Source organism: Lissotriton helveticus, chromosome 4_1, assembly GCF_964261635.1.
Source record: "Lissotriton helveticus chromosome 4_1, aLisHel1.1, whole genome shotgun sequence".
In the NCBI taxonomy this organism is placed as follows: Eukaryota; Metazoa; Chordata; class Amphibia; order Caudata; family Salamandridae; genus Lissotriton; species Lissotriton helveticus.
In genome coordinates, this window is record NC_136063.1 from 1,217,866,091 (window position 1) to 1,217,880,218 (window position 14,128).

The window sequence follows — 14,128 nt, forward strand, 5'->3', positions numbered from 1 at the left end:
GGAATTTGTAGAGTGTTATCCCTGAGGGTGTCAAAGCGCTAATTGTAATTAAAGAAGCAGTGACATGCAGGAGTCATGAGATTGTAACCTATTCTTCCCATGAACCACCCAGCCCTCTTCCTACTTTACCCTAAAATAACTTGTTTTTTTTAAATTTAAATTTCTTTCTTTTGATCTTCTTGTCAATCAGTCGAATTGTTTTTCAGATAAATTGGCCACAGAACTTATAGATTCAAACTAATTGCATTCCTATATATTTGATTTAAACTGATTGTTCATTACCATTTGAACAGGCCTAGCTTTTCCACATATGTATCAAACTAATTGCATTCCTATATATTTGACTAGCAGCCCGTCCCGACGTTGTCCGGGTATGAATTGCTGCCGGCCAGTAGTATATTGTTTTGTAGGATTTCGTTTTGATAGCATTTCTTATCTTTGACAGGCCTGTGAAATGCTCCGATTCACAGTGCACTGCTGATGCACTTAAGAGTGCGCGTTCAGTAGTGTGTGAACTCGAGTTTCCCTACTTTATTTTTCCTTGCAATATTATATAGCGTGAACTCGACAACATGGCATGAGCACAATTTACATTCAGAAGAACACATTCATTTGTGGTAGGCACGGGGAGACAAAGCGATTTGCCTGGAATCACAGGTTGTTGAGCTGATGCCGAGATTCGAACGTAGCTCCCCAGCTCTAAAGTTCGCAATTCTAGAACTTGTGGCGGGAGGTGTGTCTAAAAGTATATGTCGTGCTGGCCATCAATGAGAGAGACCTGTGCATTTTTCAAATGTGTGGTGAAAAAATATGAGTATGTTGCTGGAGATGTGGGTCACCGTGCCACCAATGTACTTACCGGGGGAGGGTAAACACCCATTATTCCGCAACTTTCTTTCAGCATACATCACTCCGCATACTTTCATTACGAAAGTACCATGACTCCGCAATGCCATTATAACACATGGCATTACATTTTATATGCTTTTACCACGCATACATTTACAACGAAATTCGTTGTAAATGCATGAATGGTAAAAGCATGTTTTTTTAATGTTTGGATAAGGTAAGTATGGGTATAGGGGTATATGTTTTGGGGTACTGAGGTATATGTTTTGGGGTGTTTGGGTATTTTAAGGGTTCAGATATAGTTTTGGGTTTTGGGGTACAGGGGTAGTTTTAGGGTTTAGGGATAGGAATGGGTTTTGGGGTACAGGGGTATTTTTAGGGTTCAGGGCTAGGTTTGGGTTTTGGGGTACAGGGTTATTTTTAGGGTTCAGGGCTAGGTTTGAGTTTTGGAGTACAGGGGTATTTTAGGGTTCAGGGGTAGGTTTGGGTTTTGGGGTACAGGGTTTTTTTTAGGGTTCAGGGCTAGGTTTGGGTTTTGGGGTACAGGGGTATTTTTAGGGTTCAGGGGTAGGTTTGGGTTTTGGGGTACAGGAGTATTTTAAGGGTTCAGGGCTAGGTTTGGGTTTTGGGGTACAGGGGTATGTTAGGGTTCAAGGGTGGTTTTGGGGTACAGTGGTATTTTTAGGGTTCAGGGCTAGGTTTGGGTTTTGGGGTACAGGAGTATTTTTAGGGTTCAGGGGTAGGTTTGGGTTTTGAGGTACAGGGGTATTTATAGGGTTCAGGGCTAGGTTTGGGTTTCGGGGTACAGGGGTATTTTAGGGTTAGGTTTGGGTTTTGGGGTACAGGGTATATTTATACGGTTAAGATGGATTAGTGCTTAAGGGTGTTGGGGTATTTTAAGGAGTAAGAGTGAGTTATGATTATGGGGTGCAGGGGTATTTAAAGGGAGCAGGGTGGGATTAGGACACGATATGAGACATGGCATGAAGGGCGGAACGTACCACACGCCCCCAGCGTTTGTCACGCCCCCCAGCATACGCCCACAGCACAACGCAGACACGCCCACAAGGGACTACTTTGCTGGCACGGTTCTTTTACCTTTTAAATGTATATGGTGGGTGTCTGCATAGCCTATGTCCTTCTGCTGCAACTGCCCTTTCCAACGCTGTATTGGGTGTTGTGATTGGTGCTGTGGTTCCTGAGATTACCCGCCTCAAAGGTTTGGGCTCTCTCTTTATTATATTAGTATAGATTTAAACTGATTGTTTATTACCATTTGAACAGGCCTAGCTTTTCCACATATGTATCAAAAATAAAATACATCTCTTTTCTTATTTCCAGAAGTCATCAAACTTAAACATTATTGTTTATTACCATTGGAACAGGCCTAGCTTTTCCACATATGTATCAAAAATAAAATACATTTCTTTTCTTATTTCCAGAAGTCATCAAACTTAAACATTACAGTAGAATCATGACTGATAAAGAACATCTTTATGGTAAGAATTTAATGGTTTTCACTTCAAAGTAGTTACATCTGTGATCATTGGTCAGGTGAAAATGTCTGTATTTGAGGGCATGCAAAGTACTATCCTCTATTCTATCCATAGTCTTTCCTTTTTAAGTTTTAGCATGTCTTATGTTAAACTAAAATGCCTAAAAAAATAAATAAAAGCTGTTTGTTCTGTACCTCTTTTACTCCTGCTTGATCACTCTTCTGGCCCATTCTTTTCAAAACAATGTCACTAGAGAACGCAGTTGTCGCCCATCAATCTTTGAAGTTACGTTTCAGACAGATTCAACTTATATGAGACAATATCACATTTGACTTTTCCCTATGTCTCTGCCCCAAAAATATAAATCAGTTGTATTCCTTCTATACCATCAGCATGAATGATTAGACTTCCACTATAAAAAAATTAGGCTACCAACGAACAGCAATTTAGACTACTTACATGCTAATGTCAAGAAAGACAATTTCCCCATCTTTGAAACTACTTCTGTGAACATTAATATTGCATCTCAGTCTCAAAGAATCTTCCAATATACATAAAAATTGGCCACGTCATCATCTTTTATACAATTACTTACTGGTATTAAGTTTCATTTGTTAGAGGGTGTAGTGTCCTGGTGTTATGGATTGCCTCTGGATGGGGCTGAGCAGCCAGTAGGCTGCTCCAGGTGGGGGTTGCTGTGACTTATACCTGGACTTGTTCCACCTGTTTACCTGCCTACCTGCTACCTGAATAAAGCTAAGTTGACATCATCACTGCAGTGTGGTCTCCTGATTACTACAGAGGGATGCCATGAAGAAATGTGTGGCAACTCAGGTCAACTCTATCATTGCCAAGAAACAACTTCTAACAGACTACAGTGTGGATTCTGCACTGGATACAGTATTAAAACCAGCCATATTACAAATTCTGGACAATGTCCGTTGCATATTAGTTGATGGATAATTATGTTTACGGATTCTTTTGTATCTTTTTGCTGCCTTCAACACAGTTGATCATGCCAGCCTCACCATACCTTGGGCATTTTATGGTCAGCTTTGGTAAAAACTGATTCTCCTCCTTTTTAGGTCTCGCCTGGCGCGGCAGCACGAAAGCGGTGTCGCCAGCGAGACCTATTGTTGTTGTTTTGCCTCCCAAGTGGTACAGATTGGTGCACGAGCCGATTAGGGTCTGTGGACGTGCTTACGTATAAACCGCGCACACGCACCAGCCGCCCCCAGCCACTGCAATAAGTACTCAATCGCGCGCTTGTGAAGACGCTCCAATCTGAAAGTGCGCTCACACGCCCCAGCCGCACACACATGCCCCAGCCACTGCACGCGTACTCCACGCACCAGTCTCCACGGTAGAACCAAGCCCGACTCACCGCACTTGCATCAACGGCCACCCTCGCTGCCACTTTCTGCTGCCACCGCGGGGCTCGCCTTCAGGCATGGGAGCCCCGCGTCACCACTTTCCAATCGGCCAGCCACTCCGTGGGCACGGGCTTCCCCCGGAAGTCCCGCCCCACAACAAGCATGACGCTTCCGGAATTCGGGCCAAATCGGACCGGCGGCTTGTTTTTATTTAATTTAAATCTCAATTGCTTGTGTTAATAGCCAGTACATTATTTTCTAATAATAATAATTACTTCCTTTATTCATTTGTAGGTTTCAGAATGTCCTGCACCCCAGAAACCCTGTCCCCGCGCGCAGCATTCCTAGCACCCCCGCCGACGCACCTTGTGTCAGACCTCCCCCACCCCTCTTCCCGGCCTCCTGTGCGTCTGCTGCAACTGGAAGTGCAGAGTCGGCCTCGTCGCTATTAGATTTAGGAAAACTCTATGTCAGTTTGGCTCCAACGGCTGCTTAAATCGATAACAATTTTTCAGGGCTCGCTTTTTTTATTTAATCGAAAGACGCGGGGGAAGTCAGAACCGAATTTGATGCCATAACGGACCAGAGCTTTCCCTTGATCACTTACAGTTTCAGAAATACGGAGTTCGATTCTGAAAAAAATTAGGCCTGCACATTTCAATAACAAATTAAAAACACATTCCCATGAAAAATTATGGGAGGCATAGAAGTAATTTCCCGGTAATTTTTCGGTAATAATAGGCAGACTGCATTGTCGTAAGTGCAAAAAAAAACAGAAAAATAAATCAATTAAAATCAGTATACGTTTGGTCGAAGTCCAAAACAAGTGCTGGTACAATTATCGTCGCTCTTTGTTCCAAAATAATCCCCCCCTCCCCTTCACTCTCAGAATAAACACAAAAAATATATTTTTCGATAATCTCCCAAGGGTGGAAAACAGACAAATCAATTTACGTTAGAAGAAACTGACATTATAGTTTAGGTTTGCCGATCGTGTGTCAGTAGGGAAATGAAGTCCTTCGATTTATTTGTATTTTTTTTTATTCCCTCCCTCTTGTTCAAAATGTTGCCATTTATGCTCTCTAAGGAATAAATGAATTGAGCCCACACCCCCAAAGTGGGAGAGTTCAAATCCGGGTTGCTGACAATGAGAAAGTGTAAATATTCATTGCGCTGCTAACACAATCAAGCTTTTGAATAGGGAACGTTTCCGTTTTTTTCAACGTGATTTAATAAAGTTATTTATTTCTAAGTTAGTCACTGGCCAATATTTGCGGATGTCTTTTTATGATGCAGTTTTATATATCGCGATTTCGACCTGAAGGTATTGAAGCGCTTTACATAAACACCAGTTCCATAACAGACAGACTTATTTTTTTTACATTTAAGATTCAGAGATTTGCATAGAATTACAGGATGCTTGAGACGCCCGCCAGACTCGAACTTGATTCCTCAGTGTCAAATGCGGCCACTCTGGCTGTTAAGCCACATGCAACTTTCGGGGTTCAATGGAGAGCAGCTCCAGGGTCCAGCCCTAGATGGTTGGCGCTCCACAAAGTTTACAAGAGTGTGTTATGCCTGGCTTGGGAGCCAGGCAAATGCGTTCATTCTTGGGTCTTTTCCATGGACCACCATGCACGAGGCTGGGCATTCTGGGGGCGACACTCTGACCTGCTGGTGACCAGCCAGGCCTCTGGAGAACCTGTCTTCCATGACCTGACATGCACTCCTCCAATGCACGTCTACCCAGGTAACATCTCCGTTTTGTGCCTGTCTCCACAGCCGCCTCGTTCCAACCTCGCGTGCCATGACTGTACCGCCAACAAACAAGTGTTTACTTCCGCCCCACCCATTACACGAGACACCCTTCACAAGCTGTATGGTAACAGTTCTAATTCACTGAGTGCAAGGTATTTAAAGGGGGTGGCATGGGGTGGGCGGTATTGACAGGGTTTTGCTAAGTGGCATAGAACGCTCTATCTGCAAACTGTTATCTGCCTCCCCGATTGCCATGGTGACGGGGCGTTTGTATACTCCTGCAAGGAGAAGCGGAAGCTATGCCATGCGGCGTGCATCGTACACATCTGTTCTGATATGTGTTGATTTATTTTACCATCCCGAGTTAGCCTTTTCCAATGAAATATCTCATAACAGGTCATTTTATAATGTCTATATTACAAATATGCTTCTATTTTCGCATACATTCTTGTGTTTTGGGAGGTACTAAGGGAGAAATGTCAACAATTACGGAATTTATACAGTTTTTACCGTGGTCTGTCATTGCATTCTGTGCTTTACATGCACCCATTTCCATCGTGTAGACTTTCCATTAAAGAGGACGCGTGCTGTGTCATCATTTTTTTTTAGCTAAGCCTCTCTTGGGGCCTGAGTCGGTATGCAGTCAGGCAGAATACACACAAAGCTGTGAAGAGAGAGCCACTGGCAGGATTTATTTATTTTTCCTGACACTTGTGGGAGACCTGCCATCGCCTACACTAAAATAGGTGCACAACGCTATTAAGCTCAAAGCAAAGGTATCAGGACAACAACACTAAAATGCTTTATTTCCCACTACATTTCTCCCAATAATCCTCTCACGAAGCCCCTATTTCTCATGGTGAATGTGCTTCTACAGCTCATACATACACGTCCACTTCCTCAGCCAAACCGCAATCTGTCACAGCCCTATCAGTTAGAAATCCTTGGATGAGCCCTGCTGTCAGGGTGGCCCTGGGCGCTGTCAGGAGGCGTCACAGGGTCAGTCCATGGGGTCTGAGGGCAGTAGAGGACCTGAGAGCATCCTGAGGGGTTCTCAGGGGCCCTTCGCACCCTCATTCTATCTATCGCCCTCACTCCATCTATTTATCGCCCTCACCAGCGGCGGCTACTCTATGGGGGAGATTGGGTGCCGCCCACCCTGCTTTCTTGCCGTGCGAAAAGGCAGAAACAAATGGTAGTTATTACCGTAATAACTACCATTTGTTTCTGGTTGAGAGTGGGCGGTGTTACTCGGGCAGGGGGGAGTGGCTTGCCCACTGTTGTTAATACTGTCTGTTTGGGCAGCCTGAGGCCGCCCAAACAGACAGTATTAACAACAGTGGGCAAGCCACTCCCCCTTGCCCTCGAGTAACACCGCCCACTCTCCTTGTTCTCTCTGTATGCTGCAGCATACAGAGAGAAAATGACGCTGGTGGGGCAGCGGCCTCACCAATCATAGCGCTGCGCTGTGGTGGAGGGGAGGGAGGCTGCCTGCAGCCTTCTTGATGACGTGAAGAAAACCAGATGGCGGGAGTCTTGAACTGATGCAGGAACCTTGCTGGTGTGGTTGAGATGAAGGACATAAAAAGTATATATTACCAGTGCCTCCTCTCCATCCCTCTTCCTCCGACAGCAGACAGCGGCAGCTACACGGATTCATTACCGAGCCGAGCCATCTCTGACACAGACAGACAAGCTCCCGCCGGACCCATCTGCGCGCCCCGGCGCGGCTGACGCACTGCGTTTGCAAGTAACTGCCGGGAGTCACTTGTTTTCGAGATGACATTTGTATGTTTTGGGGTCGTTTGGCACAGAAGAGGCAAACTGCAGAAAAGAAAAACAGAAAATAAATAGCTTATTGCCTTGCTACCCAAGGGCACTTTACACTGCGCGTCCTCTGCGCTCGTTTGCTACATCGTCTTTCTCTACCGAAGCGTGGGCTGTGCGCACTCCTGTCATGTTCAAAGCCTCCAAGACAGAGCAGAGAGATTCAGGACTGAAGGAAGATGCACGCAATAAAAAGGAGATGGTCTTAAAAGAAGCAAAGGCCTAAAAACATGGCGGCCTTAGTTACCACAGATCTACCGCTACCCGCGTCGAATGCGTTAAAGCTATCTACTTATCTGCGTTTCAGTTCCCTGCAAATTCCACCAAGCACGTGCATGCACTGCACCATCTGACCTGTCTGTAACTTTAGTATCCCCACTGCTGGTACTACCAGAAATGCATACGAACATACTCTCTCTCCTCAGATATTCAAACTTTGGCACAAGAAAAATAAAGAACATGTCCTCGAATATTTGCGCATATTTCTTTGCTCCGTAATGCCGGCCTGGACGGCAAGTTTTATTTTCTTTAATTAAACCCCTCCCGCCTCCCCCCCCATGCCCCCCACGATGACCCCATTTCCACCCTACCCGTCATGCTGGCCGTGACTGTTGATTTGTCACTCGTACATAGATTAAAAAATAAATCCAGCCTGCATGCTTAGTCTGAAAACTGGGAAGACGTGTGATATTACAACGTGCCAGTTAAATTTTCTTTTCTCTTTTGGATGGAGTCGGTTTTGTTTATCTTGAGGTCGGATCTCGGTAGCACTAGAGTGGGCACACCTCTGTTGCTCTCTGTCTACGTTTACAGCTTCCACTTGTACCAGACGCACACTTATCTCCCCAAATGAATCATGACTGCTGCTCGCCGGTAATTATAAAATTTTAGAACCGGCATTTCATTGCCCACAATGAGAAACCATCATGATTTATTTAGGTAAATAAGTGTGCGCGTTAGTAAATGAGATGTGCTTCTTTTTATTGTCTTTTATGAACCTAGTTTGAACAATGTATAATTAATGGTCATCTTTTTTTATCTTAATAGGGTGGCTTGACTGCATAACATATTAACTACGGAACCTTTGTGCAATAAATTAATTTCTCTTTCTTTGGTTGATTTACTGGATTTTTCCCAAAATATTATTAATTGACTTCGCCTGACAGTTAGATCATTTTTTCTTAAAATAAGATAATAATAATAAAACGGAGGAGCTGGCTACAGTGCTGAAAGTGTATAATGCAGTTTAAAAAAAAAACATATGCAGACACTGGTTTTCACATTAAAGGCGAGGTTACGTGCCTGCAGGTTTAAAGGTGATAAAGTCGACTCTGTAGACATATGCCATTTTGTTCTTCGTATTCGTTTCTTATTTTAATATTTCAAGACTTCATGTTCACAATAGGTTTTCTTGCTTTCTCAAATTTGCTTTAAAATACTCTATTTGCCACTCCTTTTTTAAACATTTTCTCACTGTGAACACCCTCAACCCCACCCCAAACCCGCCTTAAGTCAGTCTGGCTCCCTCACAATGCAACACTCATCCCCCAACTTTTACGCCTCACCACTTTCAAATGTCACCAGCCGCCACTGGCCCTCACTCTATCGATCTATCGCCCTCACTCTATCGATCTATTGCCCTCACTCTATCTATCTATCGCCCTCACTCTTATCTATCTATTGCCCTCACACTATCTATCTATCGCCCTCCCTCTATCTATCGCCCTCCCTCTATCTATCGCCCTCCCTCTATCTATCGCCCTCTCTCTATCAATCGCCCTCCCTCTATCTATTTGTCTCCCTTCCTCTATCTATCTATTGCCCTCACTCTATCTATCTATCGCACTCTCTATCTATCGCATCACCACAGCATCACTCAGCACCACCACAGCATCACTCAGGGGCACCACAACATCACTTTGCGCTACCACAACTTCACTGAACGCCACAGCATCACTCGTCGCCACCACAACATCACTCAGCGCCACCACAGCATCAATCTGTGCAACCATTCAACAACTGGTTTGAATATGTTCTCTCAATGTTTCAAGCTTTATTACAAACTAGCAGCCCGTCCCGACGTTGTCCGGCTACGAAAAAGAATGTCTTAAATGGTTAGAATAGGCAAGGCAAAGTCTTTTTAAAAGTTCATGGCATAGTACATTTATTGTTTCATGCGACTTGCCTGTACGGCTGCTCAGAACCCCTCTTTCTGTTGCGCGGAAGGTGAGCGTGTGCTCTGCGGTTTGTTGTCCTTTTCGCAGAATGCGAACGTGTGTGTCCGCTCCTGCCGACGGCCCTGATCAGTCCTGGCATACACACTGAGGGCGTGTGCCTTAGTAGGTTCACGCACTCCCCAAAGACTTGCTTGGTGCACTTAGACGCCCCACATAGCGTCACTGCCAAACACCACAACTCCAAGGATGCTATTCCCCTTCTCTGCAATGCTTCGGGCGTCTCTGAATACACACGCCCACAATACTGCTAAACGACACGCCCACTTCAAGACATGTCAGAACGCTATTCTCACACAGGACGCTTTTCTCACACAGAACGCTTTTCGCAAGCATTGCTTTACAACAGAATGCCCACGCCCACAACGGACTACTTAGTCCCAAAACGGTCTTGTTCACTTGTAATGTATATATTTGGCTGGTGTATAGCCCATGTCCATCTGCTTATACTCACCTTTCCAATGCTGTATTGGGTGTTCTGATTGGCGCTGTAGTTCCTGGAGCTTACCCGCCTCAAAGGTTTGGGCTCTCTCTTTATAATATTAGTATAGATAGATGTCACAAAAAGATGTTAATATTTCACTTCTGTTCTTGGATTTTCGTCACAATAAAATACACTGAACATAATCTTCACAAAAGTTGTTTACAAAAGTTTACGCTATTGCCATTATAAATTACAATAACTTTTATTTAAGTATTAATTATTTAAAAAAAAATAAAAGCCATTGTTATTTGTAATATCAATACATCTAAGTCACGTAAATACAACACATATTGCATTACAAATGCTATAGGTGTCACATTTGCGAAAGTTAAAACTATTGGCATTTTAAATGACAAAGCTATTAATTTCGCTATTTTCAAAACCAACACTTAAATAAAACATTTGTCATTTACAATACCAATAGGTCAAACTTTCCTAATGCGAGACCTATTGCATTGCAAATGCTTGTTTACTAGTCCCCATAAAGAGGTGAAGATTGAGAGCTTCGTAGCAGAAAGAATTGCAGTGTCTTATGGTTAGCTCAAGGCCGTACTCTGTTCAACCGGTACATGAAGCCACTGAGTTTGGTAGTTGAAGATACATCAATATGCTGATAACATTCGCCTGCAAACCACAACTTATGGAATATTCTAACTCGCTGTTCATGTCTTAAAAACTCCTGTTATGAATGTCAGAAAGTTTCTTTATTCTCAACCCACAAAAAATAAATTCATAGTCATCTCATCCAAACACAGCAACACATTCTACTCTTTTCAGTTGATTGACGTGGCTAGGGAATGCTTCTTCCCATAATGCGTCTCCTTTGTAAAATCATCAGGATTCATTTTAAGTTCTGTGTTCACTTTCATTCTGCACATAAATCAAATGCATGAGTGATAATTTCTTCCTCTACTCACTCAAAACAATAAAACACAAACTCCACATAACAGTAGAAAACCGCCGCCAAACCTCTTGTCATCTTATATCTCTGTTTTGTAACTTTGCTACCTCTTACAAGGCTGAAAGTTATATTAATCTCATGACGTAGACTTGTTACAAGCTCCCAAAAATAGACCGTCACACCCATTCTATGAGTTATGCGTTGATTATCTTTGTTAGCAAAATTAATTCCAAATTATGCTGTCTCACCCATTAAGCCTTATATTTAAACAAAACCACTTAGATCGACCACCTTCTCATTGTTTTAGGTGGCATGAGAGAATGCAGAAGCTGAAAATTCCTGCAACTTGAAGTATCTTGACTCAAAACATCTCTTGCTTATCCCAGCCAGGAACTTCCTTCTCCCCTGGTATTATACCAAAACCAACCCTTCTCACAGTTAAAAACACCTACAATTTGAATTGAATTGCTCTCCCCACATCAGTTTTATTGAGAAATTTGCCTCCTAGCCTTTCTTCATTTCTTGACTGTTTCCTAGAACAGCTGTCTCTATGATTATCATTGATTAATGTAATGTTCACTCTAAATGCTATCTTGTTTATTGTGATGTGCTCCATGAAAGTAAAGTACCCTAAAACTACTTGTGGTTCAGGTGCACAATAACATATTAAAAAAATACATTACTACATAAATAAATACATATCTGTCTTTTATTATGGTATGATGTATTATTTTTAAAATGTCAAGATATATGTGCCCTTAATAAAATCTCTCAGTTTACAAAAGTCCTGAACATACCCGATGCAGTAACTAGCCATGCCCAGGAAGAAGCAAGAAGAGAAGGTGTTTACATGGGTAGGAGTTGGCATTTAGGCCGCTTCTTCCTTTGGATCAGGCTGCATTTCTTACTTGGTGAAAGTACGGTCATAGAACTCTAGCAAAGCTGGCAAAAATCTCCTTTCCGTCTCAGGCCATGGAACTGCACACTTTCACAAAAGCATCATCATGGTTTTCTCGAATTCTCAAATGTCATTGCTGTAACTGAGGCTAATGGGATGCCTTGAATTACCTAGCTGTTCCTGAAAGAGCTCAGCTTCCAAGAATACACCAGGTCTGAGGCTGAAGTACCTAAATAAACCAGTGTTAATGTTAACCTGGTAATGTACTATCACAGTCCTTTCAGCTCAAGCTTATGATGGCTCTAGTGGAGTTTGAAAGAAGAATTGTGTAAAGATAAAGGCCTCACAAAACGTCGGTAAGTACATTTGTTTATTGTGTATCTAGGAAGACAGCTTAAGAAACACTGGCCGCCACCAAGCAGCCGTCTCTCCCAACCGTTCCTCATTGAATCCCTGTCACGTCCCTTCATAGCACCAGCCACCCACAAGCATTCCATATTCTAAGAACACTGCACACCTTCTCATTTAAAACAAAAAAAAAAATACACCTAATATTCCTTATAAGAATGATTGCAAATTGACTTCACAGTACATAAAAGAAATCACACACAAAGGAGGTTGTAGCCTGACCAAAAGGATCCGGTTTCACAACCTCCCATCAAAAAAAAAAGCACTTTCCGACTTCAACCACTAGATGGCGGGATTTGTACAGTATGTGAATCTAGATGAGGCAAGCTACAAAACTTTCGTTACAGGTAGGTAACTAGTTTCATATATATACACACACACACACACATATATACACCTTCACACACACACACACGCACACATGTATATATATATACATTCACACGCACACACACACACACATATATATATAATCATGTAGACACATTAAAACTGAACAAAATATTTTAATTTCATCTGCATGTTCTTTACCCGTGTACTTTTCCGTGGCGCCACATTTTGTCCATCCTTAATAGCTAATCATCCGAACACTTCCCATTACTGGGGTTCAAATTCAACCCATGCGTGCTAGAAGCTCCACACCCAGACTCTTCCCGTTCACCATTGATAGAGCGCGCGAGGTCACCCAGCCAATGATTACGCCGTTTCCGGCTTCAGGGCCCATATACTTTCAATTCACACTATTCATTGACCAGGCGACTTCACGGGCTGCTACCAATTGTGTGTGTTCCCTACTGTTATTACTTAGTGTACCCGACTTACCATCCACCGACACGGGTACCTATGACTTCAATGGATCAGGGGCCTAGCTGTAAAAGGAAAGGCAGCAAATGCAATTTCAAATGACACTCAATACTGTTGGAAATGACCACGGACAACTGGAAGTTTTAAAATGTTTATCTAAAGTTCGTTTTCTGAAAGCATGAGATTTACAAGAATAAGGCAATCGATAATTAAGATAATGAAAAGTACATAACTATAGAGAAATAAAGTCAGGGTAATCATTAAAATGCAATAATGAGATGCGAAGGAAATATGCTATGCATTCAAGGCAGGAATTCTTTAGAAAATCTAAGTAAGGTCGTTCTAGACCATATCAGAAAATGACAAACTGCAATGCAAAATATGATTTCTAAAAGATAGGGTAACATGAGAACATATCAAGAAAAATTATGCAAATGACTTTACGTTTCAATAGTTTGCGGCAAAAGCATGGAAAAATCAATGTATGCAAGATGTCTTTATTAAAGCAAAAGACTGAAATATAGAAAGGTGCAAGTTTTAAGGAACTTAGAGCAGTATTTACCTAGACTGGTGTGGAAACCAAACCCTGGCCACGGGTCAGTTAAGGACAGGAAACCCTCAAGGAAGGATACCCCTCAAAGGACAGCAGGTGCAGAATGGACACCCCGGACAGGACAGGATACCCTCAGATTAGGAATCAGGACAGGACCTCAGGACAGGACAGCAAACCCTCAGGACAGGACCGCTCAGGACAGGACCGCACCCGCAGTTTGGAAGCAACGCCTGCGCTCCACCCTCTCTGCAGCTATCGATCAAGACCCCGATTGGGTCAACGAACTCCCAGCAAAGTGCTTCGCCAGCACTTTAAGGTTCAGTAAAACCTTAGTCTATGGTCAATTTCGGACAGAGTGCTCCGCAGCGCTCTGTATCTTCAGTCACCTATTGAGTACGATGGGTCAGTGACAGGTCAGCTAAACCAGACAAGTCGGACAATTCCCTAGGTGAACCCAGGGTAGATACACTCTTTTGGGTCAGTGTACCACCCCCCAAATGTTGCAAAGTGTCAGAATCCCCAATTTCGATTGGTCCTAAGGTA

At 43.0% G+C, this 14,128-nt stretch overlaps 1 protein-coding gene across 2 annotated transcripts in view; it reads left to right on the top strand.

Annotated features, from left to right (window-relative positions):
* LOC144829052 (NFX1-type zinc finger-containing protein 1-like) overlaps positions 1 to 14,128 on the top strand; it is a 1,360,324-nt gene that overhangs the window by 21,646 nt on the left and 1,324,550 nt on the right. For both annotated transcript variants that reach the window (XM_078687796.1, XM_078687797.1), the window contains exon 2: positions 2,292 to 2,348. In XM_078687796.1, the coding sequence (XP_078543922.1) occupies positions 2,324 to 2,348 (25 nt within the window). In that variant the 5' untranslated portion in view covers positions 2,292 to 2,323. The remainder of the gene's footprint in view (positions 1 to 2,291; positions 2,349 to 14,128) is intronic.